Source organism: Vigna umbellata, chromosome 1 (assembly GCF_029865625.1).
Source record: "Vigna umbellata cultivar VRB3 chromosome 1, Vumbellata_1.0, whole genome shotgun sequence".
NCBI classification, from domain to species: domain Eukaryota; kingdom Viridiplantae; phylum Streptophyta; class Magnoliopsida; order Fabales; family Fabaceae; genus Vigna; species Vigna umbellata.
The window spans coordinates 95,159,789-95,174,736 of NC_142165.1; the positions used below are offsets into that span (position 1 = coordinate 95,159,789).

At 35.3% G+C, this 14,948-nt stretch overlaps 3 protein-coding genes across 3 annotated transcripts; 1 reads left to right on the plus strand and 2 right to left on the minus strand.

Moving 5' to 3' along the window:
• Window positions 1-1,475: 1,475 nt before the first annotated feature.
• On the plus strand, window positions 1,476-3,343 carry LOC124828934 (small ribosomal subunit protein uS15). The gene is made up of 5 exons (XM_047302333.2): window positions 1,476-1,624; window positions 1,711-1,783; window positions 1,897-2,035; window positions 2,313-2,499; window positions 3,019-3,343. Exons 1-5 carry the CDS (start codon window positions 1,602-1,604, stop codon window positions 3,050-3,052), a joined length of 456 nt encoding a protein of 151 aa, XP_047158289.1. The 5' UTR covers window positions 1,476-1,601; the 3' UTR covers window positions 3,053-3,343.
• Window positions 3,344-4,989: 1,646 nt separating this feature from the next.
• On the minus strand, window positions 4,990-10,599 carry LOC124828933 (alpha/beta-Hydrolases superfamily protein). The gene is made up of 8 exons (XM_047302332.2): window positions 10,293-10,599; window positions 10,027-10,152; window positions 8,464-8,562; window positions 7,133-7,275; window positions 6,543-6,651; window positions 6,230-6,337; window positions 5,710-5,850; window positions 4,990-5,608 (listed from the first exon to the last, which is right to left on the minus strand). Exons 1-8 carry the CDS (start codon window positions 10,362-10,364, stop codon window positions 5,195-5,197), a joined length of 1,212 nt encoding a protein of 403 aa, XP_047158288.2. The 5' UTR covers window positions 10,365-10,599; the 3' UTR covers window positions 4,990-5,194.
• A 2,032-nt stretch (window positions 10,600-12,631) lies between these two features.
• On the minus strand, window positions 12,632-14,320 carry GAE5 (UDP-D-glucuronate 4-epimerase 5). The gene has a single exon (XM_047302331.2). It carries the CDS (start codon window positions 14,176-14,178, stop codon window positions 12,889-12,891), a length of 1,290 nt encoding a protein of 429 aa, XP_047158287.1. The 5' UTR covers window positions 14,179-14,320; the 3' UTR covers window positions 12,632-12,888.
• Window positions 14,321-14,948: the final 628 nt, after the last annotated feature.

Genomic DNA, 14,948 nt, shown 5'->3' on the forward strand with positions numbered 1-14,948 from the left:
AACCAACTCTAAAAAATCATATTTATAACATTCTTTTAAAGCATAAAAATCAATTAAGAATCCAATATTAAAAACTAAATGAAGTCATAAATTTGCAATCATCACTGGTGATGCATCCATTTTCTTTCACCATTCTACTCTGTATCGTCACCTAGTAGGATCTCTTCAATACCTCATCTTCACCAAGCCGACCATTACCTTTTTTGTTAACAAGGTATGCCAGTATATGTAAACACTCAATCACACCACTGGACAACGGTCAAAAGAATCTTACGCTACATTGTTGGTACAATAACATATGACATATTTCTTTCTCCCACTTTAGATAGCCCATCAAAGGTTTTATTGTGGATATGGGTTAAGATTTAATGATTGTAAATAAAATTGTGTTACATGGTCGTCAAATAAGCAAACAACTATATTTAAAAGCAATACTAAAACCAAATATAAAAGTATTGCTTCTACTATTTTTTAGATTTCACAGTTGCGATTACTTGTTCAAGAATTGTGTGTTATCATACTATTGTTATTATGTACTCTGATAATCAGGAGGTTGTTTTGCTTGTTGCCAATCCAATTATGCACTCACACATTAAACATTTCGAGCTCGATGTTCATTATGTTATTGATCATGTTAAAAACATCTTAAACCTACTTGTAGATACTGTTTCATTAATACAATTTTTAGGATTATTAATTTAATGTTGCACTTGTTTACTTTTTTTTTTTTAATTTTTACTAAATGCTATTTATTTATCAAAAATAGTAATTATCTAAATTATAATGAAGTTTCTTTTACACAAATTTTCTTTTAAATTTAATTGATACATTTTTTTAGATTATAAAAGTATTAAATTAATTAAAAAAATATAAATCTATAATTATTGAAACCATCTCATTTATTAATATTTAAATTTGATTTGATAATTAATCATATATTCGGTTATTATTTTACATAATTTTGTTAAATACATGTTATTTAAAAAAAGTGATACTTATGATCTATAACCATTTTTTCTTTTAACACATTTTAGTATACATATTCTATTACCAATATTATATTTATGAACAAAACTGAATTTATTATCTAAATTTTACAATTGCAAACACACACAACTTTTATCGTATTAGAAAATAACTTTATAAGAACGAAAAGTTAAATAATTATATAGTTATTATTGAGTTGAAGAATTAGGACATTTTTTTGTCAAAATGTTATAATTTACATATATTTTTAAGTAATACAATTATTTTAATTAAATAAAAGATAAAATAGTATAATTAAAAATGACCAAAAGAACATTTAAAAGGATATATTTTATATATATTTTACTTAATTTCGTAAAAGCCTGCTTAAAGTGGATATGTGTAATTATAGAATTGTAGAAGTTAATAAAAAAATACTTATTTTTATAATTACTTTTGTATTAATATTTTTATAATTCTAATATAAATTTTAGTAATTATTTGGGGTGGCTGTTTCATTTATAAATAATAGACAAGGGCGCAAGTTCTAGGGTTTTTCAGAGTGGAGTGTGCCGAAGAATCGTCGCAACCCTAATCAGAAGAAGCAGAGCTTCAACTAAGTCACAGCACCAGCCATGGGTCGTATGCACAGCCGCGGGTTCGTACAAATCTGTCAAATTCTTTCATCAATTTCGTTCTATTTTTTTCCATTATTCGAAATCAAAGCTTTTTTTTTTGTTTCAGTAAGGGTATATCCTCTTCTGCTTTGCCCTACAAAAGGACACCTCCCAGTTGGCTTAAGATCTCTTCGCAAGATGTAGCTTTCTATCTCTCTATCTGTGTTCAAAGATTATATTTGTATATCCTGGTTTCTTGTTTTCTTACCCTTTTTTTATGTAATCTGTTTTTCTCATCTTTTAATTTTTCTAGGTGGAAGAAAATATCTGTAAGTTTGCGAAGAAGGGTTTAACCCCATCGCAGATAGGTGTCATTCTTCGAGATTCTCATGGTATTGCTCAGGTGAAGAGCGTTACTGGCAGCAAAATCCTTCGGATCCTCAAAGCTCATGGTTTGTCCTTAATCTCTGCTACAATGCTTACAATTTCTGTTGATCTTTTATGCTATTGTAGTATGGAAAATGCTAATGGATAGTTGTAAGGAAGAGAGATAGAAAGAAAAGAAAGAATACGAGACGAAGTGATAGATGTGACGAGTGATGTGAATGATTAACGAAGTGAGTTAGTAAGAAAACTTGAAGTGAGAATGGGTCTGAGATAAAATGAAAATTTGTTTATAGTTACCTCACTAATAATAATGATGAAAAATGTTTTGGTATTTGTTTTCAGGACTTGCGCCTGAAATTCCAGAGGATCTGTACCATTTGATTAAGAAGGCAGTTTCTATTAGGAAGCATCTGGAGAGAAACAGAAAGGACAAGGACTCGAAGTTTAGGTTGATTCTAGTGGAGAGCAGAATCCACCGTCTTGCTCGCTACTACAAGAAGACCAAGAAGCTCCCACCTGTCTGGAAGTAGTAAGTGCATTCAAACCCTTCACCTTTTTGTTGCACGGATGACTATTTTGGTATTGTTTTATTGATGCTTTTATGATGTCAACAATGGAATGGAACTGAAAAGAAATGGTTAACTTCACCTTTCCTCAATCCCCTAACACAGATTAGAGCATTTTTCTTGTATCTTTCAGTTTAAGTTGTTAAACTGTGTAACAAATACTTTTATTATTTTTTGCAAGCACGTTTAAAGTATTTATTTGAGATGGGCGGCTTATATAGTTTCAGTTTATCATTTGTTTTTTAGATATGTTACCAAACGGTCAAAACTGATAAAAGTGTCATGCTGGTAGACATTTTCCTAGAAGTGTTGTGTGCATACTTGATATCATTTGGATGTTACATAGAAATGAATATTTCCAAATTGAATTTCTATTGATGTTCATTGTTTATGTATTGGTAATCTGAAGCCCGATATTGTCTTTTTTGTTTACCTGTTTGCACTGTCCCTGTCCTGCTATTGATCGCTTCTAATATTTGCAGTGAATCAACAACTGCTAGCACTCTGGTTGCTTAGAGAATGCATGCACCTTTCATGGGTTTTACTGCCTTGCAGTAGCTGTTGAGGCTAGCAATTTGCCAGATCATTTTCATGTTTATTTAAAGGCTGGATAGGTAATGTGGTCTTAGATTCGCTAAGATCTTGTGGTTAGACTGAGAAAGATACTTCCAAGTAGTTAAGTCTATTTATCAATGTGGTGTTTTTATTTTGTTTTAGCTGTTGGAGGTTGTCTTTTTAAAGAGATGGCTGACTGCGGTTTTTGGTTTTAATTTGGAGTAATATATATGCCGAGAAGTTTTGACTTTTGATGGATCGCAATGTTTACTGCTTTAAGTACCATATATCTGTGCATTACAGTTAGCTTCCGATAGATCGTTACAAATGCAAGTGAAAGTGAGTTAGTCTTTGGTGGTTATTTTTTAATACTGAAGTTTTTGAAAAGTAGTCCCCAAATACTGTTGCTACGTCATGTTTTCGCTTGGCCAATCCTTATGTTCCAATAATTTGGAGTGTCAAGGATGTAGTTTAGAAATCGAAATAGTTGTCATTGATTTAGTACTTAAAATTTGAATACACAATTTGGGTTGTGAATTTTATTCAACTTTGACTCAGCAAGGCATCCTTAATGTTTTTCTTTCTTTTTTAATATAATTTTGCATATTTTAATCAGTGTAAGGATTTGTTTTTTCTATTGGAACGTAAATAATATATCCTGACTTTGATGATTTGTTATAATTTAAAATATAACTTGGATATTTTATTGAATTTTATTTGTAATGTTTTTGTATTTATATTGAATCTCTTTTTTTGGTTACACGTGTTTTTTAATTATATAAAATAAATTAATAAGATAAATAGAAATGTTTGTCGTGTGCTATTACGATGTCATTTACAAGAGTTCTTACCGAGGGATGCGCTGGGTTTATCCAAAAGTCCGAAATTGGTTACTAAACGAAGGGTATAGAATAATTATCCCTTAAGAACATTGTTAGTTATGTCAATTGGCTGCGACAGTCCCTGCTCTCTAGAAGTTATGTAAGCACAGGTTTTGCGTCAAGAACTACTACCACTTTTGAAGAACGGGTTATAACAATTGCGGCAATATTTTTACTCCTTTTTGTGCTGGTCTTTAGTCATGGATTAGTAAGATAGAAGTTTAATGCGGTACTTAATCACAGTTATATAGCTTAATACAGAAGAGTCTTACGGATTCAGATATTATTTATGTTCTGCATAAGTCATAATATAATGCACCAAACAAGTCAGATACTTGCCAAGAAATGTGAATCTAAGCTAATCAATCATATAGTAGCGGATTTGTGTCGAGAACTTTCAAGATGAGATCTTTGGTTATGGTAGATTTGTGGACTATGGGCCAAGTGATCAGTATCATAACGTGGTAGAATAGAGATTAATATCTGGCCATACAAGTTAATAACAGTTCTTAAGCACATATTTGAGTCAATACAATTTAACCACTTGGTTGAGAATCAATATTTTCTGATCATTCGCAGTTTAGCCATATTGTCTGCAGAAGCCTGTTGAATTACACAACTAAAGAATATTAAGCAATGGTTTGTATCTGCGAACTATGTACCAACTAGGTAAATAAACAGAATTAACCAATTTCTGTCGAGAAACTTGAACTATTATTTTAAATAAGGTTTTTCATTTCATCATATTATCTTTTTATCTATATTCGAATGCGAAACTTTGTCTAAGAAATTCAAACGCAATATCATTTATACCAACAACATTGTCGTATTTTATCATCAATCTTTCTAGCCTGTTATTTGATTTCAATACCTTCTTTAAATAAAAAGGTAGAATTTTACGCGACCACTATCTGACTTCACAGATAAATAGAGGAAGAATGTCAAATTAAATATATATATATATATACACACACACACAGAGTAAAAATTTCACAAAACATTTCTTGGTCACGTAAATACTTGTAACATGAAATATAAAATTTGATGATTTATCAGTTTAAACACTACCTTCAAATTGCAAGTAATAACTTACAGCATCGCTATCTCAAGTTCATCTAGCTAAAGGAACTCAGACATCCAATCCACAATACGGTCAATCTCAATAGTTTTGTTTCACACCCTCGGTTCTCATGACGCATTGAGTCTCCAAAAGAATTCCAACTTAGACAACTTGACTAAATTCCAATGAATAGTTCCAGATAATGTACAGTGAACTGATGTAATGAAGAAGATGAAAAATAGCAATATGACACATGAAATGTACAGAAGTTCCTGGAATGTTCGTTCTCCCTTTGAAACCACCAGGAAGGGCATATAAGACGTGTTCATGATTCAAGTGGCAACATTCTGAATTATCAAGTGGCTGCTTGTCTAAATTTCCGGATCCTGAGCTTTCTGGGGTAGGATTTATGTCATAATCAGCAGGTGAATTCTCTGAGCCCCCTCTATCGTCTTCGTGGGACTTGTCAGAGTCATTTTCGTTACTCTCTTTGCTAGGACTTCCTCCAAGATCACCCTTAGGTATGTTGTGAACCAAATCTGGCCGAGCTTCAACACCGACACGCCTGAGGTGTAACTGCCATGAGGATATAGACATGTTAAAAGATAAACCCATTGAGCCCACGACTGTCAGAACAAAACCCATGTAAAATAAGAAAAGTTAGATACTATATATACCTGAAGATGCAAGTTCACTTCATCAGGTCTAGAAAGAAATGGGAAATCTCCACCAGTTTTCAAATATGCGCGCCTTGCCTCTGGATATCTTTCACCCAGTTGATCTTTAAGTTGTTGAGGAATTGCACAGTAGTCATTAGTCTTTAAGAAAGGAGAAAGGTCATGTACAAAAGGACGAAAGTAGAGTTATTAAAAATTTTGTACCATACTACTCTTCCATAATAATAATAATGATGATGATAAAGCAGTGAGACATTATTATCTTAAAATGTCACAAGCAAAATGTATTGATGGTGCATTATAGAAATTACCGGTACCAGCAGAATTTAACATAACTAGAGTGGAATAGTATTACTAAAAAAAAGAGCTTGTACACGGCACATCAAAACAATTAGATTACAATTGATCTAGAGATTCGACAATTAAGATTTTTTTAAGATAAAAAAGATCTAAGCAAAAACAAATTCATTTGATATCAGCATTATACAGAAATAGGCAATTATATCTTGGGATGACATACATCCATTATAGTGATAAACGAATCTGAAAGAAGGAGAGGTCCCACTGAAGCATCATCTGTTGTCAGCGACAATCTGGAGGCCAAATCTTCTCTAGATAGGGTTTCCACCTGAATCAAGTAAATCAAAGAAAATATTTAACACAATAAACGGAAACTCTTCTAAAAAACAGGATGCATAGATTAAATTTTCAGGAAATGTAGTGCCTGATGATAGTTGATTAATCTCGCAGTCTAAAGTATAGTGGAAACTCTTTATTTATTGTCTAAAAACAAATTCTTTCATAAGCATTTGATTACGCAAGAAAAAGATTACCTGAGAAACAACAAAGTCCACTGAATCTGCAATAAATGGTTCATGGGGACCGTCTCGAATTCCTGTCAGCACATACCGCTTCAGCAAAAAGGAAGGAGTCCAACTAACACTGTAAATGCAATAGAAAAGCTGAATCAGTAGGTGGAAAAAAGAATACATCTAATGATGAACTATCAGGAAGTATACAACAAACTCCCAAGCGGGGACAGTGAGACATTTTTTTTGGACAAAAAGTTTAAGGGAAGGGGTTCATCATTCTAGGGTCGAGTATACCATTTAGCAAGTTCTCACTATAGTAATCATGGATGATGCTTAGTTTAATGGAATATTACAGGAATAAATATATAATTTTGAAGATATCATTCTAGTTTCCTTGTGACTACCTATCATAATTTCTTGGCAGAGCATATAATTGTCCAACGTGTATAAGTATCGGTAAAGTAATCATTGATGCTTTTATTTGCTACGAACTCCACTAGGTGACACACAAAGCAGTTTATCTTTCATGAATAAAAAGGGCACGACAGCACACAGTTTGCTAATTTCTAGCATATATATTATTACTCTTTACAATAATGAGAGAAAAGTACATGGGTGCCCATGGTATTGCAGCAGAAAAACTCCGGGTCTCCAAAAATGTGTTTGATAGAACTAAAGACCGAACTCTTCTAGGACGATGCTGTGCAAAGAGCTGGGCTAGGAAGCCTCCAAGTGATGTACCATAAAGATGTATCTGTAAGAAAGATTAAACTAATTTACTGAACATTTACTAAAGTTGTTAAAAGCTATTTCACAAGATTATAGATTCAAAAGATGACATTACATTGACAGACATCTACACATGTTGAGCAGTTAGTGGAGAGATTTGTTGTGTAAACTACTAAAACCATGCACTGTGTACAGCATATTTTATACTGAGCAATTTCATGAACAGATTACCATCATACATAATTTGTTTGTATATCGTTGATACTTGATAGATATAACTTCCAGAACAGATTAATCCAACGGGATACAAGCTATGAAAATATAATAGCACAAGAACTTGAGTTTTACCCAAACAAAAAATATATATTTCCAGTGGCAAACAACATCCACTGAAATTGTTGTGGTAAGAACATTTGGAATTTTATCCAAAAAAAACCTAAATTTTAACTATATAAAAAACCAAGCATGATATTACAAGTAACAACGTTTCGATCAACCATGAAAACATTAAAAGCAGGCTAGCTGGTATTTTAGGTGGGGCTGGAATATATTTAGGCTCACATGCTGAGGCTTCAAATTTATTGCAAAAGAACTTGGCTTAAAAAATCTGGGAAGGAAGAAGATATATCAATTTAATTAATTATAAGCATTCGATTCCTTGCAATTAGTAATTTTCAGTGAGAAAGTTCAAAGAGGCTCGAACTGAGTGTTAAGCCTTAATATATACAGCTCTATATTTGGGCTGACGGTCCAAGACTGTTAGTTGGCTGGGGATAGGATTCAGCTTGGACTTGTAATGATTGGCCAAATAAAATCATTTATCATAAGACAAATTGTTGGAAATATCTAGGAGCCCTTCCCTCCTTACGGTACACAAATATGGACATCATACACAATATCCAAATTCCAAAGCAGTAACATATGACCGCTCCCAACAAAATTATAACTGTGCACAACCAAAGTAAATATGATTAAGGATGTGAAAAACTGAATTATAAGAACCTCGAGAGATTTTAAAAGAACTGTTTAATTGAAGACCAGCTACGTAGGGCTTTCCATTAACTGGAATGATCAATGTCTCCAACATGTAATAAAGTTATCCAAATTTTTATACGAAAAAAGGTATATGCGGCTTCAAAAGCAAACAATTTATAGATTTAGCATCCTGAGTAAGATGTTAGTAGTAGAAAGCAAGATGAGTTTGAGATCATACATGGTGTACATCTATAGCATCCAAGAACTTTTCAAATGCTTGAATCCATTCAGTATTATTCCATACACGAGGTATGTCAACAGATATGACCCGGTAACCCTGTACAAAATAAGGATTAATAAGAAGTAAAGACAAGAATACACTAATCAATAAACAAAATTTAGCCCAATCCTGTTAGTAGGCAACACGCAACGAGATTTTATTGTATAGAGCTCAAATTGCATTGCTAATGCTCAATACACCCCTTCTCCCTTGTTATAAGAGAAGTATATATCAGTTACGAAGATAGAAAGCAAATAGGAATAGCAAATAAATGAATCTGAAAATGGTATTCAATTAAAAGTCGGAATGCGAGTAATTCAATTCCCTAAAGAAAGGTATCAATGCTGGAAAAAAAAAGAAGGAAAAGAAGTAAAAATATATCTCTCAGCTCCCTGAGTCGCGAGCCCAAGCCTGTGGCCGGAAAAGATTCGTAGCTTGCACTGCCTTCCTTTTCACCATCAGGATACTCTATAAATCCCATTCTGACCCTACCATTCTTCCACTCAGGTGGCAACCTCTTCCTCTCTCTAACTTCCAAGTGTTCCCCCTCTTTTCTCTTTTGCAGTAAAAACCCCATGTCTTTGGGCCATTAATGAATTGATCTAACATTTAGTCTATACTTTTGGCATGTATTCTTGGGCTCCATCAACTGTGCGTACAACAACTAGAATCTTTTGTGCATGATTTTCTAAAATTCAATCTTATCTACTTAGAATTAAGCTTTCTTACAAGTTATGATTAACAAAAGATACCTAGCAAACCTTTTAAATATTCAAAACAAGTTTTTCACTAACTATAAGGCATCCAGCAGTTAGATGATTCTAGGTTATTGCTCTCTTCTTTAGCAGCAGAATTGCAGAAAAGCACTTTTGAAGTTAACTACCCGTTGCCTAATGGCTTTGTGACAAGAAAGAGAACATATCAACTTAAAAGGAGAAGCTTGGATGTTGCCATTTCAACATGCAAAATATTGAAGTTAATATATGAGATGGAGTCTAACATTATGGAAAAATAGACAGGTTGGGTAATGAGAAAGATCCACATATCTATTTTCTTAAGTTTTTGGATTGAGATAGAGTTATGTTCTTTTGCTTTAAAGCTCGTGACCCATTTTGACTAACATAGATAGTTTTAAGGATTTGGGTCAAAGCTCACGTTATGTTATATGTCTTCCCAATATTTCTCTCCTCGGATTTCCCAATGTCCACAAGTCAAATCTTAACAATTAAGTGCGCATTTGTAAAACTGTTATCACACATTCCAAAGCAGTTGCACGTGACTAGAGAGAAATGGTGAATGGCATTGAATGAAAGTTAAAGCATCAAAACAAAACACAACTGTAATCTTCCACTTATGACTAAGATTAAAACATAAAGTCAAGAGAATCTTTCAAGAGTGCAGTCGATTTTAAATAAGTTTCACTGAGAAGTAGAGTGAGTGAAGATTTGGTAATTCCAAAGCGCATCAGTGGAAACACATTAGATGTGATAATGTTTAGGCAATCAGAATATGCATGGGTACCTTCATGGATAATGACATGATCTGTTTATAATATACATCAGCGGTTCCAGCGGTTCCGGGAAGACATATAAGCGGAGGCACAGCTTTTGGTCCGAAATCGTAATATCGCCACTGTTTAGTGCCAATCTGTTAAGAATTTAAAAGCAATAGATGAAAAGAAGAGTAGAAATTCCAATCTGTTGATTAGAAAAGCAACTATATCGGAATCTATGGGTAAAACCTAGAAGTGCAATTCGGAGAAAGAAAAGGGGAAAATAGAAACGTACTGGGATTTTGTGAAGAGGGACTTGGGACTTGAAGTGGACGTAATCACCGGGCGCCGAAAAGACGCTTTTCATGGTTAGCACGCTAATTTGCAACGCTAGGGTGGGTGCTTATGCCATGCCCATCCTTCAATATCACCTATCTCTCTGTCTATGCATTATTGGGATTGCAGGCACGCACATGCCATCTAACCTATGGCCCCTTTCTGTTGTGACGTGAAATTAAATGACCGTTCGCAAATGACGCTGTTTACAAAACAGAATTAAATATTACGTTCACTGTTTTCTTTCTTTCTCTTTTCCCTTCCTTTTAATTTCCAACCAAAACCAAATATCGTGTTGTATTATGACTTGGTCCAAAATTTTATTTCTTTACACAAAAATAATAATAAGGTCGTCTCCTTTCAGCTTACACAAAGCTTCAAATCTTCACGAACGAGTATTTCATTGAAAAGGAGATTATTATTCTATGTTCCGCGTCTGAATAATTATTGTTCTTTTAAATATGCTTAAATTTTAATATTTAACATAATAGAGGACCAGTAGATTAACCTAATTACCGAATATTCTATATCCAGCTTTTTTTTTTGGCTCCTTATATCCAGCTTAAATTTCTCAAATGCTTTAAATATTTGCCATCGAAAAGTTCGTAAGTCCAGAGAATCGTAAAAATTGAACAAGAGGACAAATCTTAGTTGAAGTAAACTATTGCATCCTTCATAGTTGATGCAAACATTAACAGTTTTTTTAGTAGAACAATAGTTATACGAAGCATTTTCGAATTGGTAAGAGACAATATGACAAAGTAATTATTCTAACAAGTTCTTTTCTTACTATTTTTATGTATATTTTTCCTTACTTAAAGGAGCTTCCAACATGTTACTCAACCAACCACTTGATAGTCAAGAATCTAGAATCATAAGGAGAAAATGCCTAAGTGTTAGAAAAGATCAAAATTATTCAAGAGAAAATTGCATCAAGATAATCGCAAAGTCGAAAGGAGTTTGGTTTACTTAGGTTATGAGGAAATGAAATTGTTAAAAGAGAAACACAAGATGACCCTCCATTGAGGGTGATGAGTAAGCCAGCAGCTAACAAAATGAACAAAGCTTGATCAACAATTTATTATGCGTTGCTTATATGAATTGAATTTCAAGATTCACAAGTCATGATGTGTAAAGAACAACAGTATCGGTCAGCGATTGGTGAGGTCTGCTATTATTACTTCACCTCTTTCCTTTCGCTCCTCGCATAAAAATGGCTCGGAATTGCAAGTTAGAATCACCTAACTAGCAGAATATCATGTGGGGAGTTGGAATCTCTCAACAAGGCACATGATGATGAGAGGCGACCCGATGACCCACCCTTGTAGTAAAAGAAGCTTTTGTTTAATCTTTAGAAGAATCATCATTGAGTCGCCTAAAACGAGGAATGAAGACTTCACAATCCAACTTCACCGGTATGAAGCTTCTTCAATCACTGTCTGCCAACTACGCAACAGTTGCAGCAAGATAGCCTGTCGTAAATCAACTCTAGCTGACAAATGAAGTTTTACTTACCTTGAACTCGACAAACAGTTTAAAAAATAGTACAAACTACAAGTTAATAAAAGTCTCTGAATGTCAGAATTTTGAGCTACTACGTATCGCAACCCCTCATGGTATAACTACCTGATGAGGGCATTACGCAAGTCAAAGCGAATGCTGCAGCTCACTGCCTACTAAACCGATTCATCGGTAGGTTTAACAACTCGCAATTGAAATGTCAATTTACTCGCACATGCACTTGACAAAAGCTTATTTCGAAATCCAGAAGGTACATAGTCGAAACTGATAAAATTAAGGTCACAAAGCATCTGTATCTGGTTTAAGCTACTCTTGATCCTTCAGAAAAGACTAAACCCAGAAAAATATGAAAGAAACGTGTCAGGAAGCATTTGATTCAAATTGAAACCATCAAACTTCCTCCCATATCATCGCAACCCACCTGACTATAATGCCCCATATATGACCAAATATATATTTATCATTTTATCTTGGTTTCAATACCATTTCTTAAGTTAGTTGTTAATGAATCAGTCATCAACCCAAAATTGAATCCACAGAAGGCAGGAACGTTAAATCAAATAGCCTTCTGAATGACAGTTCAACAATCCTGATAATTCAGAGTCACCAAAACAGGTCTATACCTGCATTTACAACAATACCACACTCATCTAACATCAAGAATCTGCACCAAACATATGTAATACCCACAAGAATTAGCATTACATGCAGAACACACACAATTCATCAACCAAATAACAATCTAGTTTAAACCAAAATCAGAGCAAAGCAAGTCCATAAGCACAAATAAGTAAAATATCAATTCGATCTCTAGAGTCTCAACTAAAAAATGTACAATGGCTAACCTAAAAGGCAGGCCGGCATTCAAATGAAAATGAGAAAACCCAAAATTACAAGAAAAATGACAGAGCAGAACATGATGGTAGATCACCCTAAACCCCTAAACCCCCAAATACAATCATCAACAGGGCGCCAAAAGAATAGGGGCAGGGAACAATGACTTGTGCAGCAAAGCAAAAGAATCACATCACCATTCACCAAGAGCTCTTCTTGGAGTAAAATTCAAGGTACCACTTCACAAACTTCCTGAGGCCGGTCTCCAAATCAGTGGTAGGCCTGTATCCAAGGTCCCTGTAGGCCAAACTAATATTAGCATGAGTGAACTTCACATCTCCATTTGTTGGCATGGGAAGCACCTTCTTCTTAGCTTTCACCTTGAGAAGCTTCTCCAAAATCGCAACAAGCTCACTCACAGGCACAGGGGAAGTATTCCCCAAATTAAAAATCCTCAATTGCGCAGGCCCTTTCTTCTTCCCGCCACTCCCAGTACTCTTCTTGGCCGTATCCAAAGCCCCCAAACACCCCTTCACAATATCGTCAATGTAGGTGAAATCCCTCGCCACAGTTCCACCATCGGGAGACTCAAATATGGTAATCTGCTTTCCCTTGAGAATATCCTTCGTGAAGAAGAAATACGCCATGTCGGGCCTACCCCATGGCCCATAAACCGTGAAGAACCGAAGTCCAGTTATGGAAAGCCCATATATGTGGTTATAGCTGTGAGCGATTTCCTCGCCAGCCTTCTTCGTTGCCGCGTAGAGACTCGCCGGTTGATCTGTACGGTCCTTCTCCGAGAAAGGAACCTTCGAATTGAGCCCGTAGACAGAGCTGGAGGAGGCCCAAACCACCGAGGGCTGCGGGTTCGCGTTTTTGCAGGCCTCTAAAAGGTTCACGAAGCCTGCGATGTTGCTGTGAACGTAGGATCCAGGGTTCTGCATCGCGTAGCGGACCCCGGCCTGCGCGGCCAAGTGCATGACGTGCGTGAAGGGTACGACGTCGAAGAGCTTGCGGAGGAGCACGGCGTCGTTGATGTCGCCATCGACGATGAATACGCCGGCGCGGTCGAGGAGGCGCTGGCGCGCGCGCTTGAGGTTGGGGTCGTAGTAGCGGTTGAAGTTGTCGAGCCCGAGAACGCCGTCACCGCGGCGCTTGAGGGCAAGGGAGACGTGCGTGCCGACGAAGCCCGCGGCGCCGGTGACGAGCACAGTGAGGCTGGAGGAGGTGGAGCGGCGAGCGGATTTGGCGACGCGCTTCTCCCAGTGGGAGCCGCCCCAGGAGTCGCCAAGGGCGCGGCGGGGGGAGGCGGAGGGAGACGGCGGGGAGAGGATAAAGAGGAAGAGGATGAATGCGAGAAAGAAGGAGGACCAGAGAGTGAGCTTGGAGAGCGAGGAGTGGATGCGGAGGCGGTGGTGGATGTACGGGGATTTTTCTGGCTTCAATTTCCCTGGCGTTGAGGGCGCGTGGTGCTCATTAACCTGCGACATTTCATTCAACTACCACACCTTTCAATGAGCACTGCTTGAGTTTTTTTTTTATCTGATGAAGATGAGGAAGACGATGATGAGGGATACAAAAGGGTTTCTCTGATTACTTTTTCGTTTTTGCTTCTTTCCGCCACCCAACTCAGATATCTGTTTTACTTATACCACGTTTCCATTAGGATGCTTCCAAAGTACACGTGGCATTTGTTTTTTAACTTAAGCTTCATTTCTTTATTTCTACATTGTACTCTTTCAAAATTATTATTACAAAATTGTATATATTTATTTTTTAAAAATATTAAAATATATTTTTATTCAGAAACTAAAATCTAAAATTTTGTAAGGAAACCTATTCAATTTAATGTCTGGTTTTATTTTGAATAAAATTATTTCCTAAAATAAATAAATGAAAGTAACGAAAAATTACATTAATATATTTAAATTTTAAATAATTAAAAATAATAAATGTAGATAAACAATGAAAGTTTAGTATGTTAAATTATTTCTCTTATTTTTATTTCATTTCCTCTGTTTAGTGTATTAAAGTGCATTTATTGCACTGTAGAAAGATGGTCCATACATAAATCCGTAGCAACTCGGCCCAGAAAATACAATCTTGAAGGATTTGAGTTTGGTTTCGAAAACTATTTTGGTAAATGCAATATATTTTTATTATATCTTCCATAAAACAACTAATGTATAAGGCAATAGTTTCAGGATCAGCTTGAGCAATAAACTCATTTGGGTAAGAAATCTCAGGGTATTGATAAATG

What these genes read in the sequence shown, in the direction of transcription:
- LOC124828934 (XM_047302333.2), top strand. Translation starts at nt 1,602, where the DNA reads ATGGGTCGTATGCACAGCCGCGG. An exon ending in TCGGATCCTCAAAGCTCATG is followed by an intron (nt 2,036 to 2,312) that starts GTTTGTCCTTAA and finishes ATTTGTTTTCAG; the next exon opens with GACTTGCGCCTGAAATTCCA. An exon ending in CTCCCACCTGTCTGGAAGTA is followed by an intron (nt 2,500 to 3,018) that starts GTAAGTGCATTC and finishes TAATATTTGCAG; the next exon opens with TGAATCAACAACTGCTAGCA.
- LOC124828933 (XM_047302332.2), bottom strand. Translation starts at nt 10,364, where the DNA reads ATGAAAAGCGTCTTTTCGGCGCCCGGTGATTACGTCCACTTCAAGTCC. An exon ending in ATGCTATAGATGTACACCAT is followed by an intron (nt 7,276 to 8,463) that starts GTATGATCTCAA and finishes TCTTTCTTACAG; the next exon opens with ATACATCTTTATGGTACATC. An exon ending in AAGTGAACTTGCATCTTCAG is followed by an intron (nt 5,609 to 5,709) that starts GTATATATAGTA and finishes TCCTCATGGCAG; the next exon opens with TTACACCTCAGGCGTGTCGG.
- GAE5 (XM_047302331.2), bottom strand. Translation starts at nt 14,178, where the DNA reads ATGTCGCAGGTTAATGAGCACCACGCGCCCTCAACGCCAGGGAAATTG.